At 45.6% G+C, this 19,397-nt stretch overlaps 1 protein-coding gene across 9 annotated transcripts in view; it reads right to left on the bottom strand.

The window, feature by feature from the left end:
• AFAP1 (actin filament associated protein 1) overlaps positions 1-19,397 on the bottom strand; it is a 141,203-nt gene that overhangs the window by 80,299 nt on the left and 41,507 nt on the right. For all 9 annotated transcript variants that reach the window (XM_081579942.1, XM_081580206.1, XM_081579853.1 and 6 more), the window contains 2 exons: positions 6,288-6,416; positions 1,833-1,930 (listed from right to left, as the gene is read on the bottom strand). In XM_081579942.1, coding sequence (XP_081436068.1) covers positions 1,833-1,930; positions 6,288-6,414 — 225 coding nt within the window. In that variant the 5' untranslated portion in view covers positions 6,415-6,416. The remainder of the gene's footprint in view (positions 1-1,832; positions 1,931-6,287; positions 6,417-19,397) is intronic.

Here is a 19,397-nt window from a genome sequence, read left to right as displayed (position 1 = left end):
TAGAATGAGGCATCTCAGACACAGAGACGTGAAAGCTACAGTCTGAACCTACACAGAGAGCGTCAGAGCTGAAAGCAGGCACCCACTCCCGTCTGTACCCTGGACCCTGCTGCCTCCCTAGCACCCAACGCAGAAACAGGCTCAGCGGTCATGGTCCCCGGGCTCTAGAAACAGGCTCATGGTTCCTGACAAAACCTTCTCCCTTTTGCGAATGCTAGCGAGTGCTCACGTCGGTTTTGCTGCCTCGCTTCCACAAATACTGACAGTGTTGTTGAGAAAAGGCTGGATTTGAAATCCAAACAATAAGTTATAAAAATTTGCTTTTGCCTTTCCTCCTAACCTTGGGCTGCCCCTTTGCCAGTGGATCCACATTTCCTTTTCTGTAAAGTGGATATACACACTGTTCACATGTTCAGAGGTGTTTCAGGGTTCTTTGAAGTCAGGTTGTGAGGATTAAATGAAATTGTAAGTGAAAAAGGAGCAAGCATGCCCTGTGACAGGTGGTAGGACCCAGTGAGCGCTGAGCTCCTTCCGCCCCCTCTCCAGTGATCATCACTGAGCACCTGCAGGACACCGGCCTGTGCTGGGACCCAGGCGGGGCCGAAACAAACAAGCTGTGGCCCTCTCTTCCTGCAGCTCTTCTCTGGGTGGACAGACGATCAGATGATTCATTCAGAAAGCAAACATTAGGAAGAGAGTTGCTAAGTAACTGATTCTGCTCTAATTTTGAATGAGAGCCTAATTTTCCTGAGTCAGCAAATTAGAAAATAGCGTAAGGCAGAAAAAGCTGAGTGGGCAGTGAAAAATGGCAAACATGAATATCCCCATATCACAAAAACAGCCAAAGAATTCCAAAACAAATTCTGAATGCAGAAAATCAAACAAAATACACATTCCTGGACTATGTACATATTTTTCTTCTGGAGGAAAAAAAAACAAAGGATATTTAATCCCAGAAAGAAGCATAAAAATGAATATTGAAGTTTCAGGCTACGGTATTCAAATTCAGAGCTAACGCAGAGAAAGGGGCATGTCACTAGACTCTACTGCCATTGTTTTGCTGATAAATCATCTGATTTTTTTTTTAAAAATCTGACTTAAGAACAGATTTCCATGGACCGGTAGCTACAGCAATTTTCAGAGGACCAGCAGCCTCCTATGGGAAGGCCACACTTATAGCCTCCTACTTAACCGTTACTAGCTCCCCAAAACACACTCCTAGGCATGCCTTGGGCAAACCAAGGCCTCTTTTCTTGCAGAATCAGGCTTTTATCACCTGCCCTGGAACCAAACATAACCCAGGTGTCCAGTGATTCTGCTGATTGTGGGACTTTTTTTTTTTCATTTTTATTGAAGTACACTTACTTTACAATGCTATTGGTTTCTAATGTACAGCAAAGTGAATCAGCTATATGTGTACATATATCCCTTCTTTTTCTGGATTTCTTTCCCACTTCAGGTCACCACAGAGCACTGAGTGGAGGTCCTGTGCTGTGCAGCAGCTTCTCATCAGTTACCTACTTTATACATAGCAGCGGCTCATGTCAATTCCAACCTCCCTGTTCACCCACCCCTGCTCCCCCTTGGTGTCCATATGCTTGTTCTCTAAGACTGCATCTCTATTTCTGCTTCATGTATCACACTGTCTATACCAATGTGGCACATAGATACCAAGGCATACTACTCAGCCATAAAAACGAATGAAATTGGGTCATTTTCAGAGACATAGATGAACTCCGAGTCTGAGAAATAAGTCAGAAAGAGGAAAACAGATACTAGATATTAACGCATACATGTGGACTCTGACAGTTGATGGTGGGTCTTGCACTCACCAGCCACGGCTGCGGAATCTCGGGCAAAGGCATCTGGGGAGGGGCCGGCAGGCTGCTGGGGGTCTCCAGTTTCGTGGCATGATCCTTCACTTCAAAACCTGCACCAAAACCACAAATGAGGATGAGGAAGGCTTGCTCCTTGGAAGAAAAGCTGTGACCAATCTAGACAGCATATTAAAAAGCACAGATGTTACTTTGCCAACAAAAGTCCATCTAGTCAAAGCTATGGTTTTTTCAGTAGTCGGGTATGGATGTGAGAGTTGGTCTATAAAGAAAGCTGAGTGCCAAAGAATTGCTGCTTCTGAACTGTGGTGTTGGAGAAGACTCTTGAGAGTCCCTTGGACTGCAAGGAGATCCAAGCAGTCCATCCTAAAGGAGATCAGTCCTGAATATTCATTGGAAGGACTGATGCTGAAGCTGAAACTCCAACACTTTACCCACCTGATGCAAAGAACTGACTCGTTGGAAAAGACCCTGATGCTGGGAAAGATTGAAGGCAGGGTAAGAAGGGGACGACAGAGGATGAGATGGTTGGATGGCATCACCGACTCGATGGACGTGAGTTTGAGCAAGCTCTGGGAGTTGGTGATGGACAGGGAAGCCTGGCGTGCGGCAGTCCATGGGGTCACCAAGAGTCGGACACGACTGAGTGACTGAACTGAAGTGAACTGGATAGGAAGAGAAGCAAGCTGTGAACAGCTGCCTCCTCCTAGGCCCCACAGTGAACACAGCACAAGGATTTATTTTCTCTAATCCTTTACAACAGTCCTGCAAGGCAAGTATTCTTCCTCATTCTGCAGGTGAGAGATCTACAGCTGGACACAAAAAAGGTTACAGGACTTAACTAGAACATGGACAGGAAGAATGATGGGGCTGGTACCAAAGCGGACATCCTTCCCTAGGCCGGGCAGTCTCTGGAGGCAAGCAGCCTCTCCTGAACTTCTGCCCAGGTCGGTGCTTACCCACGTGCCAAAGGGGCAGACACTTCCCTGGGAATCAGTGAGCCTGAACTGAGCACCCTCCTGGGGTTGGATGCTGTTCACAGACTTGCTCGTTGCTGACAAGACTGAGAGACTCTCATACCTTCAGGCCAGTGTATTCAAGTTGGGAAGACAAATATATGTACACCAGACTCTCAGGAGATGTGGGGAGCAGGGAACAGGAAGGCACTAATTTGGGCCTAGTAACACTTTACAGGCCAAGGGCTCAACTTTCTAGGCTTAGAAAAATAACTGCTCAGTGGTTGGACGGCACAATAATGAGTCGAGCACAATGTCACAGGGAAAAGACAAGGTCCCTGATCTGCAGAAGCTACAACAAAGACCAGAATCTTGGCAGAGGACTGGGAATGGTAAAAAAAAAAAGAAAGAAAGAAAAGAAAAAGAGAAAGGATGAATGAAAGGAAATTCTACTGCAAAAACAATCAGTGGATGAGTTTTAAGTAGAAATAAAGAGTTGAAGAGAAAATCAGTGAATTGAAAGGTATAAGGAGCTATATCCAGAACAAAGCATGGAGGGAAAGGGTGTTGGAACCCACTGGGCAGAGGAAGAAAGGAAGGGAAACCAGGGGAGAGCAGCCAGCAAATCCAGAGGCAGGAGGCCCAAACCGTGGCATGTTCAGACCAGTGGTCTCAGGTGAGTGACACATGGGTGTACACAGAAAAGATGAGGTTGCGAGAAATGCTGCCTCTGCTGGTAAAAGCAAGAGCAGGAGATAAGAATCAACAGCTACTGAGTATGTGCCATGGTGTCAGGCACTCTTTGGAGATGTTTTCTATCATCTTGTCAACCCGCACAACATCCCTCTGAGGTAGATGCTGCTACCCCTTTCTTCCACAGGGGAGGGGACGGCATTGACAGGTGAAGTGACCCGCTCAGGGTCGCAGACTGGGTAACGGGCAGAGTCAGAAAGCAAAGCCCACGTGACTGCACAGCGGTCTCTCTCAGCTCAAACCCATTGGTTCTGTTTCTCTGGGGAACCCTGATTAATAAACTTGCTTTCCTGCGAGTCTGGGGTTTTGGCAAGTGTGAAAGTGAAAGTTGCTCAGTCGTGTCTGACTCTTTGCGACCCTAAGGACTCAGTCCATGGAATTCTCCAGGCCAGAATACTGGAGTGGGCAGCCTTTCCCTTCTCCAGCAGGTCTTCCCGACCCAGGAATGACCACATGTCGTAAAGGGCCTCGTAGGCAGCCTGAGGGGCCTGGATCCACGGGCAATCATAGGAAGTGAAAAGGTCCAGACAGGGAAGCAGCAGCATCACTTAAAAGCGAACTTTCATCCCTATTTTTCTCTCTATCTCTCTGGGCCTCGTGGCTCAGTGGCAAAGAACCCACCTGCTAATGCAGGAGACACGGGTTCGATCCCTGGGTCAGAAAGATCTCCTGCAGGAGGGAATGACAACCCACTCCAGTGTTCTTGCCTGGAGAATCCCCATGGACAGAGGAGCCTGAAGGGCTACAGTCCACGTGGTCACAAAGAGTCAGTCACAACTGAACACATAGAACTCTCTCTCCATCCTACTGGTTCTCTCGATCCGACTGGCCCCAAAACACCATCCTCACCCTGCACTTCTATCTCAGGGACTCAGGCAGCTCTCATTCCATCTGCTACCAGATCCTTGAACCCACTGCCCAGACTGACCAGCAGAACTTTCTGGAATGCCAATCTAACTTTGTCAAATCATGGCTTTGCACACTAAAAAGCAAAGAACTGCACATTCAGAGGCTAAAGTGCATGGCATGGGAATTATATCTCTGTGAAGCTATTAACAATAAACCTCTACATCTCACCCAGGTGTCTGCTGCCTTCCAGACTCTAACCCCGTATCCTCCAGGAAGTGCCCTCGGCCCCACCCCACTCACTCTCTCTCACTAAGCAGGTTTGGGGGCGTCCTCCTCTCGGCTGCTCTCCTAACACTGATGCTCTCTCCCCGCTTCTCTGTCTTACCCACCGTGCACCAAAGGGGGAACACAACAGGCCTGAGTCTACTGTCTTTACCAGGGCCTGCGGGCAAGGCTGTGCCCTTGGCTGGCATTGGGGAACGTGAATTTCAGAAGCATTTCCAACACTCCTTAATTGATAAGGTTGGTCTAACCTTGGTGCCTAGACTGTTTGAGCAAACAACATGATTGATGCCAAACACCTGCTGCGATGGCTAATTTTGTGTGCCAACCTGACTGGGCTCAGGGATGCTCAGAGAGCTGGCAGGACGTTATCTCTGGATGCTTCTGTGAGAATGTTTCTGGGAGAGATGAGCATTTGAATCAGAGAACTGAGCAAAGAGGATGGTCCTCCCCAGTGTGAGTGGACATCATCCAGTGTGCTGAGAACCCGAACAGAACAGAAAGGCCGAGGAAGGTGGACACACGCGCTTGGCTGGAGCCAAGACATCCGTCTTCTCCTGCCTTCAGACACTGGTGCTCTTGGTTCTCCGATCAGGACGCACACCGACAGCAACCCTCCTCCCCCACCGCCCATTCTCAGACCTTCGGACTCAGACTGAATTACAGTCTGGTAATTACACCACCGGCTTTCCTGGGCCTCAAGCTTGCAGAGGGCAGGTCGTGTCACTGCTCAGCCTCTGAGACCACACGAGCCAATCCTTATCAGAAACATCCTCTGTAGCTCCGTGGGTTCTGTTCCTCCGGGGAACCCTAACAAACCTCCTTTCCTGTGAGTATGGCATTTGGGTATGTGCCAGGCAGAGGGTGCCTATGTGACCAGCCCCCAGGAAAGTCCTTGGGTGCCGAGTCTCCAGTGAACTTCCCTGGATACAAACAAGGTACACAGGCGGCTGCACTTTTGTTGCTGAGCAGAGAGTGTGATCTCTGTGAGCCTTGTGAGAGGAGGAGCACGAGGAAGCCTGTACGTGGAGCCCTCCAGACTCGGCCGGAGTCTTTTTCCTTTATAACCTGTCTGTGTGTCCTTACAACCTCTGTGATAAATCCCAGCCATGAGAAAATACAACTCCATGCTGAGTCCTAGCAAATCTCCCAATGTTGGGGTGCTCTTAGGGACCCCCCAATGAACCCACTATTCCATTAACTCCTTAAAGGCTTTATCTTTCTAAACCCGGAGACTCACACAGTCCCTGGCACATAGTAAGGCCTTCGATGACAATTTGAGGAGTAAATAAATTCATTCATGAATGTGTTCTAGAAAGATGAGAATGAAAGATGGCTTAGAGGCAAAAAGGTGTTACTAGTGGTAAAGAACCCGCCTGTCAATGCAGGAGACATAAGAGACGAGGGTTTGATCCCTGGGTTGGGAAGATCCCCTGGAGAAGGAAATGACAACACACTCCAGTATCCTTGCCTGGGAAATCCCACGGACAGAAGAGCCCGGTGGGCAACAGTCCATGGGGTCGCAAAAGAGTCAGTCATGACTGAAGCGACTCAGCACTGGAGGTCAAAAGAGAATGGAAGAAGACAGACTAGAAGTCTGAGAGAGACGCACCTTTGGATGACTGTATCCTCAGCAGGATGTCCGTGATGACTGCCTTTTTCTCTCTGACAGTTGAGGTGAGATATTCGTGGTCCAGGAGTTCAAGAAAGAGACGAAGTTCAACTATTAACTCTTCCATTGCTGAAAATAAAGGAGAGGAGAAGGGTACCGTGAGACCCATCGATCTGCAAATGTCAAAATATGAGTGCAGAGTTTTACTCAAAGCACTTTGTGTTTAGCTTGATGGATGACTCTGCTTTTCCAACATGAAAAGCAAGTGAGCTGAACACAGGTCGTCTCAGAGACTCATGCATCATCTTCTAGACCAATGTGCTCCTCGATCGCTCCCTGCTCTATGAGGGACGGTATTCGGCTGGGAGGAGCTCCAAAGCCACGCTGCCAACAGATGGAGTCACGACTCGAGAGCCTGACACCATCATTTGGTGTTAACTGCATGATATTAAATTTCAGTGTCCAAAAGGATAGATGGGAGTTTAAAATGCCAAATAGTTTTCAGATAACCACTAGGACGTGGTTTTTGAAACTCAACATCCAACCCTGTGCTTCTGCAGGGCTGGCTCCCTCCCCGGGAAGACTGAGTGCATTTACAGTTACAACAAGAGTGCCGGGGAGGACCTCGATGTCAGCAAGTCCTGACTTCCATCATGCCTTTCATTTCGAGAGTTAAAGCAGATTCTCCCTCTGACTCTCACAGGACTGGACCACAGGGCTGACGTCAGCGAGCTTCACCCCACGATGTGAACCTTTGAGAGACACCAGCACTCTTTCAGGGCATCCGCAAGGTCAAGCTATTTTCACGACACTGTGTCATCATTCACTATTTCCTGCACTAACGGTGCAAATGAAAGGGAGGTTAAGCTGTCGGCATCTTAGTGCAAATCAAAGCAGTGACACCAAACTGGACTGTAGGTCACTATATTCTTCACTTACACACTAGTGGTAAAAATGAATAAATAAAATTTATAGAATGCTACTTTCACTTAAGAGCACCTTTGATGAAGCAGTAAAAATCATTGCTTTTATTAGATCTCAGCCTTGGAGGAAAGCTTTTTAACATGCTGTGTGGTGAAGCAGGAAGAACGTGTGACAAGTGTTTGAGCCGTGAGTTACAGGGAGCCAGTCTTCATGCAGCGCTGAAGAAGAAATGAGAGACGAACCACAATTACCCAGACCTGAGAATGTGACCAACATTTCCTCAGAAATGAACAAACCTCATCCCAACCAGGTAAACAATGACAGCATTTGTTGCCAATGATACAACTTGTGCTTCCAGGTGAAAATAAGAATTTCGAACACATGCATCCACCACTAGGAGCATGATGGCTTCTCAACAGAGACTTTTCCAATGAGATTATAGGAATGACACCGAGGAACGTGATCTCCTGGTGTATAATGCAGTGTTGTCCACATTCGGAAGATCTACATAACTCAGGAAACCATCATGTCATACAATCACATGTGGGTAAAGATCCAAGTAAGGTGCAGAATAAAGTGAAATATCCTCACATAACAGAGAAAACATCACCGACTCAATGGATATCAGTCTGAGCAAACTGGGAGATGGTGAAGGACAGGGAAGCCTGGCAGGCTGCAGTCCATGGAGTCGTAAGGAGTCAGACACGACTGAGCGGCTGAACAGCAACAACAGTAACTCAGAGTAAGTGTTCTCTGATACAGCGTCAGAGTCCACACTGCCACTCACCGTTAAGAAACTACCACTTGCTGAGTTTCGGTGCAGTGTCAAAGAATACTCCCAATTTTCTGGAAAGGTACTAAAATATTCTGCTGTTTTATGAGTACATATCTGTGTGAGGCCAGACTATCTTTATGTACTTCCACCAAAACAATGGTTCATAACAATCAAAATGCAGAAACAGACACAAAAATCCAGCTTTCTTCTATTAAGCCAGATACTGAAGATACCTGCAAAAACATAAACAATACCACTCTTTCACACACTATATCATTTTGGTAAATGCAGTTACTTTGCATAAATATATTAATAAATATCTCAAAAATCTTCCAGACTTAAATTCTAATATGATAAATATCCACAGGTATAACCACACAAATAAAAGCTCTTTGGGATTCTCGACACATATTTTGAAACCAAAAAGTCCTACGCAAAAAAGTACAAGAGTCACTGGTCAATAGGATTCTTCCCAAATCTACTGAACTCTACAACAGCCTCCAGAAAAAAAGATCCTAACGGAGGCCACTCTTTTTATAACTACCAAAGTTCCCATAATTTTAGATAAGTGGGCAGAGAGACGGCAAGTGAGTTCAGAGCAGACAAGGTGTGTCCTAGGTGGCTCACTGCTCCTGATTCCCCTCCAAGAAATGAAGAGGATGGAGGAAGCTAGTCTTTAAGGTCTTTTCCATCAGGAAGACAATGTCCTGATGATTCTAAGTAGAAAACAACCTCATCTATACTTCAGAAACAAAGGGCTGCTAGTATTAATCATCATAGCCAAATATGTGGAAACGACCCAAATGTCCATCGATGGGTGAGTGGATAAATAAAATGTGGCCCATTCTGACAATGATAAATGATTCAGCCTGAAAAAGAACGGAGAGGCTGACACATGCTACACCATGGGTGAACTCTGAGGACATTATGCCAAGTGAGATAAGCCAGTCACGAAAGGACAAGTACTGCATGATCCCACTTATATGAGGTCCCCGGAGCCGTCAAACCCATGTTGTTGTTGTTCAGTTGCTAAGTCATGTCAGACTCTTTTGTGACTGTAGCCCGCCAGGCTCCTCTGTCCATGGGATTTCCCAGGAAAGAATACTGAAGTGGGTTGCCATGCCCTCCTCCAGGGGATCTTCCCTACCCAGGGATCGAACCTACGTCTCCTATGTCTCCTACACTGTAGCAGATTCTTTACCACTGAGCCACCAGGGAAGCCCAGAACTCAAAGAGAAAGTAAAATAGTGGGTACCAGGTGCTGGGGGAAGGGGAGGGAGAGTCAGTGTTGGTGGGGACAGAGTTGCAGTTGGGCAAGACGAAAGTTCTGGTGACGGATGGTGCTCACAGTTGCACAATTGTGAATGCACATAATGACACTGAATTATATACTCAAAAAGGCTTAAAATGAGAAAATTTATGCTACATATGTTGTTCAGTTACTAAGTTGTGTCCAGCTTTGCGACCCCACGGACTGCAGCATGCCAGGCTCCCCTGTCCTCCACTGTCTCCTGGAGCTTGCTCAAACCCATGTCCACTGAGTTGGTGATGCCATCCAACCATCTCATCCTCTGTTGTCCCCTTCTCCTCCTGCCCTCAATCTTTCCCAGCATCAGGGTCTTTTCCATTGAGTCAGCTCTTCACATCAGGTAGGCAAAGTATCTGTTTATTTTACCACAGTACAAACAAAATCAACCTTGCCCAGAAATTGAAGAGCTGCCAAAAGCTATAAGCAAAAAATGTCAAAAATGTCTATGGATCTATGTTATGCTTGCAGTATCCATTCTTCCTCACTATCTGTATACTCCTTTATCAAAAATGCCTCTCTCGCATTTGCCAAATCATATTTATCCTGCAGTTCTTCCTTGGGGTTTCGTCTAGCAGCATCAAAATATCTGAAGAGGACTAAAGACAGCACCTGCCCTAACCCATCTTCCTGTGCTGCCTTCACAGAGCTCCCCTCGGGGATCCATTGCAGGGCTGGGGGTTTACTGGAATCACCACTGGGATCCTGCCCAGTCCATGCTCCACAGAGGGCAGCGCCCTCAACTACAAGCTGGACTCTGAGCAGCGGCATCGACACCACCGGGCCTGGCAGACCAGCCCCCAACCCCGCTCCCAGGTCATAATTAGCTGGACCACCCTAGCTCAGGCTGGTCAGTCTTCCCTCTGTACATCTCGCCTGGGACAAGGAACTCTTAGCCAGTTGCGATCTCTTAAACTGAAAACATGTGAACTCGGGAGCCATGGAGCCACCATGCTTAGGCGCATACGTGCCGGGGAGTGAAAGTCATTAACAGGGGAAGAAAGAATGAAATTACAGCCTCAGGAGGACATGCAGATACTCAGAGGCAAGAGAGAGGGCGTGCCAGGCAGACAGGGTACAGGATGGATTCCTGAGACCGTCCTGGAATTTTTTCAGTTACCTGTGAGCCTGGGCTGCACGTGAATTGCCTGAGATACCTGCGTCCTGCCCATACATTTTCATTTCAATGTTTATTAAGCTACTGTGTGGTTTTCTTTTCACCTGAAACTCCACCCAAAAGAGTCTCAAAGCAAAGCTCTTTTTTGCACCTCAGAATGCAAAACATTCCCAGATCAGAGACTTGAAACCATTAGAAAAGTTCCACATATCTAGGGTCTCCCACGGAGTGAACAAACCCCATTTATCCTTAACACCCTCCCTGCTAGCCTTCTCTAATTCCACATCCCCAGCAAGCTCCTCCCAGCTCAAACCCTCCCAGGTCACTGAATCCTTTCCCCTCTTACCAGCCGTGCTGATAACCAGGCGCTGACTGACCTTAAGATTTGTTTTTTTCCTCAAAATAGCAAGTCAGCTGGTTAAGAGCAGGCTTTATGCTCTGCTTATCACAGACAGGGGGACCAGAGGCCAGGGCCCATTTGTTCCCCGACACAGCAGTCGCAGACACGGGACACTGTTCTAGTCCGTTTACATGTATGGTTTCATGCATGTTCCCAACAATCCCAGGAGGTAGAAACTGGTCTCACACCATTTTATAGGTGAAGAAAATGAGGCTTGGAGGTTGCCTAAGGTTATGAAGCAAATAAGTGTCTCAGCGCCTCCAGGTAACAATATGCTAACAGCCACATAGCTGGAACAGAGCAGGACAAGTCTGAACGCAGCTCTGACTCCAAAGGCCCTGCTCTATTTCATGATAATCACTCCATGGATGACCTTCTGAGACAACCCTGGCCTGCTGAGAGGTGATGGCCATTTAAAAAAAAAAAGATTTTATTGAAATGTTGATTCACAATGCTGTTAGTCTCAGCAGACTGATTCAGTTATATATGTATGCGCGTCCTTTTTTGGATTACTTTCCATTATGGTTTATTATGGGATATTGAATATAGTTCCCTGGGCTACATGGTAGGTACTTATTAGTTACCTATTTTATATATAGTAGTGTGTACCTTTTAATCCCAAACTACTAATTTATCCTTCCTCCCTCCCTTTCCCCTTTGGTAACCATAAGTTTGTTTTCTCTGTCTGTGAGTCTATTTCTGTTTTTGAAAAGTGGGTAACTCCCCCAAATTTTGTCATCCTTAAAATGAGATGATTATTATGTATCCCAGAATTGTAATGAGGAGGAAATGAACTGATACCCACACAGAGGCAGGCATTTCACAAATGGTAGCTGTTACTGTTATAGCATATGCTCATGTTATTAGAACTTCACTTTAAGCCTTGGAATCCATGAACACAGCAAGAGGACACAACCCACAACTTCCTATCTTCTAAAACTAGGAAGTCCTTAAATACCTACACACTGTAAGAAAAGTCTTGAAAGACTACTATGTACATATGCAAATACATCTGAAACCAAGTGAAATAGACACTTTCACAGGAAAGAACAAAATTCACCAAATCGTTACAGGAAGCTTACACAGGCCAATTTCCAGCGGAAGCAAAGAAAATTAACAAAGAACTAGCCTCACAAAAAAGCACGAGACCCAGATGGCTTTACAAGGGAACTGTACCAAAGCTTAACTATCAAGGTTACTACATACATTTTTCCAGAGGATGGAAACAGATAAACAATTTTCCAACCCTTTCTTTTTTTAGGAGTTAGTATAAAAATGATGCCTAAACCTGATGGAGATAGCAGCAACAAGAAAACTAAAGGCCAACCTTACTTATAAATATCAACGCAAAACTCCTAAATAAAATATCAGCAAACAGAAACCACCGCAATACCTTAATAGCACACATGGCCAGAAGAAATCCATTCCCGGAATGCAAGGATGGCTCCACATTAGAAGAGCTGCTGGTATCACTCACATATTAACAGATCTAATGAGAAGACCAGATGATTCTCCCACAGAGGATGACAACTCAGTACCCATTCCCAACCTCAGTCAATCAAATGGGAATTGGCACACACTCCCTTAGTTTGATAAAAAACATATGCATTAACTATCATAGGCTAAATGTCTGTGTCCCCCTTTCCAATTCTGTTCAAACCTAATCCCCAATGCGATGGTATTAGGAGGTGGGGCCTTTGGGAGGTGATCGGGTCATGTGGTTGGAGCCCCCACAAACAGGATGAGTGACCTTACAAAAGAGACTCAAGAAAGTGCTCTTGCCCCTTCTACCATGTGAGGTCACAGTGAAAAGCCAGCCATTTGCAACCCAGATGAGGCCCTTCATCAGAGTCTGACCAGACTGGCACCCTGACCTTGGCCATCCAGCCTCCAGAACCTTGAGAAACTCATTTCTGTTGCCTGTAAGCCATCCTGTGTGTGGTATTTTGTTCCAGCAGATGAAGACATCAATACACAACAAAAATTACATCTTCTTTAATGAAGAGAGACTACAGGCATTCCCAGTAAGGTCACAAACAAGTCAGGGAAGCCCATTTCCTCTACCGCTTTTAACACTGCATTGGAAGTATTAGTCAATGCAATCAAAAACTTAAGAACGGAAAAGAAAACAATAAAATTATCTCTGTACACAGCTGATATGAAAGCATACTTAGAAAACGGAAGAAAATCCATGATAAAAGATAAAACTGTGACCAAAAAATGTTAATAAAGTTGGATATACAAAAACTATTGCTTTTGCATAGCATTCCACCTGCACTGCAGGAGACCCGGGTTCGATCTCTGGGTTGGGAAGCTCCTCCGGAGAAGGGAATGGCTGCCCACTCCAGTATTCTTGCCTGGAGAATCCCCATGAACAGAGGAGCCTGGCGGGCTACAGTCCATGGGGTTGCAAAGAGTCGGACACAACTGAGCGACCTACACTAATACTTTATACCAAACAATTAACAGAAGATATAAATAGAAGAGAAGATTTCATTTAAAAAGGTGACTTAAAACACCTTTGTAAATGAAGTAAAACATACATAAGGAAACTTTCAAAGCCCTTCTGAAAGACAAAGGAATAAACCTGAACAAACAGAAAGCACCCCTTGCCTTTGGACAGAAAACTTAACATCAGAAAGATGTCAATTCATTCCAAGTTACCAGGTAAATTTAATGCAAGCCTAATACACATGTAACAAATGTTGTTTTGTGTCTTGAGGTAGACAAATCGATTCTAAGATTTATAGGGAAAAATAAGGGATGTCTAAGACAATGAAGAGAGGCCAGCCATATCCTCTATGAAAGCATAAAAGAAAGGTGCTATCATTTAAATGATGTTATACTGCTGCTGCTGCTGCTAAGTCGCTTCAGTCATGTCCGACTCTGTGCGACCCCATAGCCGGCAGCCCACCAGGCTCTGCCGTCCCTGGGATTTCCCAGGCAAGAACACTGGAGTGGGTTGCCATTTCCTTCTCCAATGCATGAAAGTGAAAAGTGAAAGTGAAGTCGCTCAGTCATGTCTGACTCTTCGAGACCCCATGGACTGCAGCCCACCAGGCTCCTCTGTCCATGGGATTTTCCAGGCAAGAGTACTGGAGTGGGTTGCCATTGCCTTCTCCTGATACACAAATTCCCAGTAAGATCAACAGTATGGAACAGAAGGTCCAGGAATAGGCCCATAGGATAGCCTATGTATCATAGGCTACATAGACACACAGCCTATGATAAAGTCAGTATCTCAAATCAGTGGGGAAAGATGGACCTCTTAGAAATTGGTGTCAGGACAACTAGCAGCCATTTGGGGGAAAAAAAAGAAAAAATCAAATACATCAGACATAAGAAAAAAGGTTAAAGATAGTTTAGAATCTTTAACTAGGAAAAATGAAACCATTCAAGTCCCAGAAAAAAAAAGCAAGCGAATTCCTTTATAACCTTGGTGTGGGAAAAGATTTTCTAACTATGACTCAAAATCAGATGTAGAAGAAAAGACTGACTGATGAGCCTGTAAGAAAATAAAAGGCTGAGCCCCCAGGGTAAGGGCTGAATTAGGGCCCTCATCACCTCCACCCGCCCTGCACAGAACTCATACAGACAGTGCATCCCATAAACTCCTGCCTGGGGGCCGGGGGGGCAGCTGAGAATTCCTGGCCAGCCGTGCACCTGCCCTTTACGGACACTGTCTCCAGGGGCTGGGTCCACAGTCAGGACCCTGGAGAACAGGTTTCACAAAGTCCCATCTCGCCCCTCTCACTAAGGACCACTGGGCTACACAGGAGGCGCCTTGGAAAATGCACCCTTACATTCTTCTTTTCAATGACTTCTCCTGACCTTGTAGCAGAATCTGAACTAGCCCCTGCTTATTTTTCCAGACTCAGTTCTCCCCGCCCCCCACCCACAGCTCTTCTGAATGAGTCAGCTTCCCACATAAACCAGGCTTGCTTTTGTCCTGGACCTCGGCTCACACTGCTGCGTTGCGCCCAAACCCTGGGTCCCTGTCTCCTCCCCCAACACACACCCCCTACACACCCCTTTTACCAGCCACCTCTTACCTATCTACCCTTGGAGACTCCAGCCCACCTGCACTGCAAGCACTTCCCACCTTACACTGAAACCACAGTTAATCCGTCTCGCCCTCCACCCAACACTAGGCAGGCTGAAGTCAGGGACCATGTGTGACTTCTCTCTGTACCTAGAATGCTGAGCACATGCCTGACATGGAAGCTAGAACAATGCAAGACCCTTAATGCGTGTTCGGTGGATTAATTCACTTGCTCGTTTCCAGAGCTCCCTAACAGACAAAATTCCTAAGATTTGCTCTGAAGAGAAAGTTGCAGAGAAAAACACCACGGATTGCCTTCTCACAGTCAGTGACTGCATCTCCTGTGGATAGTCTTAGAAGAAGCACATTGAAAGCAGGACAAGCACGATTCTGGCAAGCTCATCTTCTCAGACAGTCTAGTCATCACCTGGTCAGGGTCTGCTTTGCTGAGGCTCCACTGACAGCACAGGAGAACACGCGGGGAGACTCGGTGGGGACAGAACGGGTGGCACCGAAGCCAAGGGGCCAGCGCCCAGCAAAGCGCTTGCATATTTTCCCTTATAGGGCTGCAGTCGAGACACTCTTCACGCAGACTCTTCCAAATATTTCCACAGCCTCTGCAGATAATCTAAATGGGCTGCCCAAAGATTGAGCTGAGAAATCTGAGAAAAGCAGCACCGCTTCAGATGCTGTCTGGCTGGAAAGTTTCCCCTGGCCAGACTACGTCTAAAATTCCCTCAAACTCTAGCTGACCGCTGTCTGAGTGACCGGATGACTCTGAGCACAGACCACTGAGCTTCTGTGACTCCTGGTGCCCTCGTCTATAACATGGGGATAATAACAGTGCTGGGCTGGTTGGCAAGACCACAGTGGAGATTCCAGAAGCTGTGTGAATCAAGGCCTCTGAGTTCAGGGACATCCAATCGAGGGTACTAGTTTAATCTGAGTCTGCAAAGAGAAAGTCAATAAATAAGGTCCCTACTCTACTTGTCACGATGTCTGAACTGTACTCAGGACAACAAGGGCTCGGTTTCAGCACAGATTCTGAATCTTTAAAAGATTTATCAATATCCCAAAGCAAAGTCTGTGTCTTTAAAGGAGGAGGTGAGCATATGTATATTCTGAGTCCTAAGACTCTTCTCTTCTGGATTATATCATGCCGGCAAGAAGCCCCCTAAGGAATCAGTATAAAAATCCATAGGAAAAAAAAAAAAAAAGTAAATAAATAATCCACAGGATACAGTCTTTCTAGAAATTATCGTGATTCTTAAAGGTCAGATTAATACAGGGATGGATGATGCAAGCTCTAATAAAGATATCCTGCTATCGTGTTGAAGAAGGCGAAAGGCAAACCCTAGATCTGGACGTGTTTTTTAATTAATCGTGATGATGTGTGTGCCCTGACGACATCTTAGGAGCAGATTTCCTGATTCGTGAAGCCTGATTCCTAAGTTGGTATGAGACTTGATAAAAACCAAGCTGGTTGCTGAGAAGAGTTTTAAACATGATACCAAGAGTGTATATTTTCATTCCACTTACATCAGTTCAATTTAACTCAGTAATAAGTTGTTAAATGTGACCTTGTTTAAGACACTATACTCGATGTCTTCAAAGGCAAGTCTCTGACATCCAAGAGATCACGATCTAGAGCAGCAGATAAACACCTGGACTCACGGAACCATAATCCTATGGAAGACAGAGTCCCGAGTTGTCAGGAAAAGCGCCATTGATCAAACTCCATCTTGGGAAAGGCGATCCACTCTGGCAGTGGCACTAGGGATGAAATGGTGCGGTGAGAGGCTGGAGCAGGAAGAGATGTTCTCAACCAAGAGAACACAATGACCACAAAAGGATGAATAAGAAAAATGCAGATTATTAAACTTGCTCTACTTAGTATAAGATTATAATTATAAGATTATAAAAGATCCTCTACTTATTACAAGATTTTTAAAAAATATTTACTAAAAAAACTCACAAAAATACTTGAGGACCTAATTATAGAGTATGCAATGATAAGCAAAACAAACAGAATCTTAACATTCACGTTGGAGAGACAAACAGTATGCAAATAAATAAAAACAGCCAGAAATCATGGTGGGTACTATGAAGAAAGCTTCCTCTGAGAATTTTAGGTCAAAGTTTCTTGCTCCTAATCCCTGCTCTCTGGGGTCCTCTGCTTTTTAACAACGGCCAAAAGGTGGAAAAAACACTAGTGTATACCGATGGATGAGTGAATAAACGAAAAGTGATCTATCCGTACAATGAAATATGATTCAGCCTTTAAAAGGAAGGAACTTCTGGACTTCCCTGGTGGTCCAGCCATTAAGACTCTGAGTCCCACTGCAAGGGGTACAGGTTCGATCCCAAGTCAGGGAACTAAAATCCATGCACCACGCAGACGTCAAAAAAAAAGGGGGGGGGGACTTCTGACACATGTTACAACAGGGGTGAACCTTGAGGGTACCAAGCTAAGTTAATAAGCCAGTCACAAAAGGATAAACATCTAGGATTCCACTTAGATGAGGCCCCCCAGAGGAGTCAAGCTCCTAGAGACTGTAAGTAGGACGGTGGTTGCCAGGAGCTGGGGTAGGGGGATGGAAAGTTAAGTGTCAGACGGATGTGGAGTTTCAGTTTGGGAAAATGGTAAAGTCCTGGAGATGATGGTGGTGATGGTTGCACAGCAACGTGAATGCAGTTACCACTGAACTATAAACTTCAAAATGGCTAGAATGGTACATTTTATGTTATAATTATTTTATCACAACTTTTAATACAAAAAGCTCATTTTCCAAGCTCATAAACACCCAAGGACTCCCAAGTGCTCACCGAATAAAGTTTTAACCTTGTCTGGCGGTAAAGCCCCCGTGAATCTGGTCCCAGTGTCCTTATAAGCTCATCACCTGCCACACTCCACCTCTCGAGCTTCGGTGGGGCCTGATCCAGCCACCTCTCGTTTTCAGAGCGTTCCCTGTGTCCCTGCCCGCCCTCAGCAGCCCTGCTTTCTGAAATGCCCTTGCCCTGGCACTCATCTCCTCCTCCAACCGAGATTTCCGTATGGGCAACCAAATGTCACCTCCTCTGCAAAGCCTTCCCCAAACCGACTCAGCGGAGCGTGAACGCCCCTCACTTGTCTGCTTATTTGTCAGCTTCTCCATAAAACAGGAAAACTCCTCACTAGGCAAGGGACAACTGAAAATGGAAAGAAAAAGGAAAACCAGCACTACTCATAATAGCATTAAAATACACAAAATACCTAAGGATGAACTTAACAGAACATGTGAGAGACCTATAAACTAACAACTGTGAAGTGCTGCTGAGAAAACTTGGTGAAGATCTAAGCAAAAGGAGAAATACGACCATCATCTGTTTGAGAGGTTCGCCCCCAAATTAACCTACAGACTCGACACAATCCCAGCAGTTTTTTTTTTTTTTTTTTAGAAAAACTGTATTGCAGGGCTGATTGTAAAATGCATGAAAATGAAACAGACTAGAATAGCCAAACACTGGGGAGAAAAAGCAATGTTGGAGACCCCAAGTCACCTAGTGTTAAGGCTCAGTGCAACCTACGGTAATCAACCTGTGTGGTTGTATGTCTGGACAGATCAGAGAGACAGAATTATAAATTCTCACTGAAATCGTTTATTTCATATGTATCTGCATATATGCTCATTAATCATCAGGTTAATACAAATTTAAATCACAGTGAGATGTCCTTACACATCTACCAGAATGACCAGAATTTAGAAGACGGCTCATGGGAAGCCTTGGCAGCAGAACCCTAGCTTTCCTTCAGGGAGTCCACGTGGTACAACGTCACAGCATAGTTGGCAGTTTCTTGGAAAACTGAACAGACATTTACTATCTGACCCAGGAATTCCCCTGGTAGGTATCTACCCAGGAGAAATTAGTGCACATGTCTACACAAAAACAGCAGCTCTACTCACAATAATCAATAACTGCACACAAGCTAAATAACCAATCAGAAACATGTGGGTAACAACAAGCAATAGCCAGGAGCACACATACAGGTCACCAATAACAAAGTACTCACACAACGGGACATTTCTTAGTCAAAGCAGAAACAGACCACCCAACTGCATGACTCAGATGAGTCTCAAAGAAGGACCTAACAGAAGGAAGCTACACACAGAGGCAGATCTGCATGGTCCCATCTAAAAGAAGGATCTAAGTGAACGAAGGGAGCCACATAAAAAGTCAGACTTGCGTGATCCCATTTTTAGGAATTTCTAGAACCAGTAAAACTAATCTGCAGTAACAAAACGCAGCAGCTGCCCTGGTCTGAGCGGGTGATGCCCCTGTCCCTCTAGCTTCACAGCCTGGGACTGTGCGCTGAAGAATTAGAGGTGGAGAATTGAGGGTCAGAGACAAAAAAAACCAAGACCCTAACTAGTCAAGGTGAAGTAAAATTAAAGGGAAGACACTGTGCGTATTTTATCTGATCAGGCTGGATACATGGAATTTTAAGAAAATCCAGGTAAATGGAATTTTAAGAAAAGACTCTGCCACCCGACAGCAACAGACAGGA

The sequence above is a fragment of the Giraffa tippelskirchi genome, chromosome 1 (genome assembly GCF_054371585.1).
Source record: "Giraffa tippelskirchi isolate mGirTip1 chromosome 1, T2T-mGirTip1v1.2.pri, whole genome shotgun sequence".
Classification (NCBI taxonomy): Eukaryota; Metazoa; Chordata; class Mammalia; order Artiodactyla; family Giraffidae; genus Giraffa; species Giraffa tippelskirchi.
The sequence above is the reverse complement of the archived record's forward strand: the minus strand, read 5'-3'. Positions and strand labels throughout refer to the sequence as shown.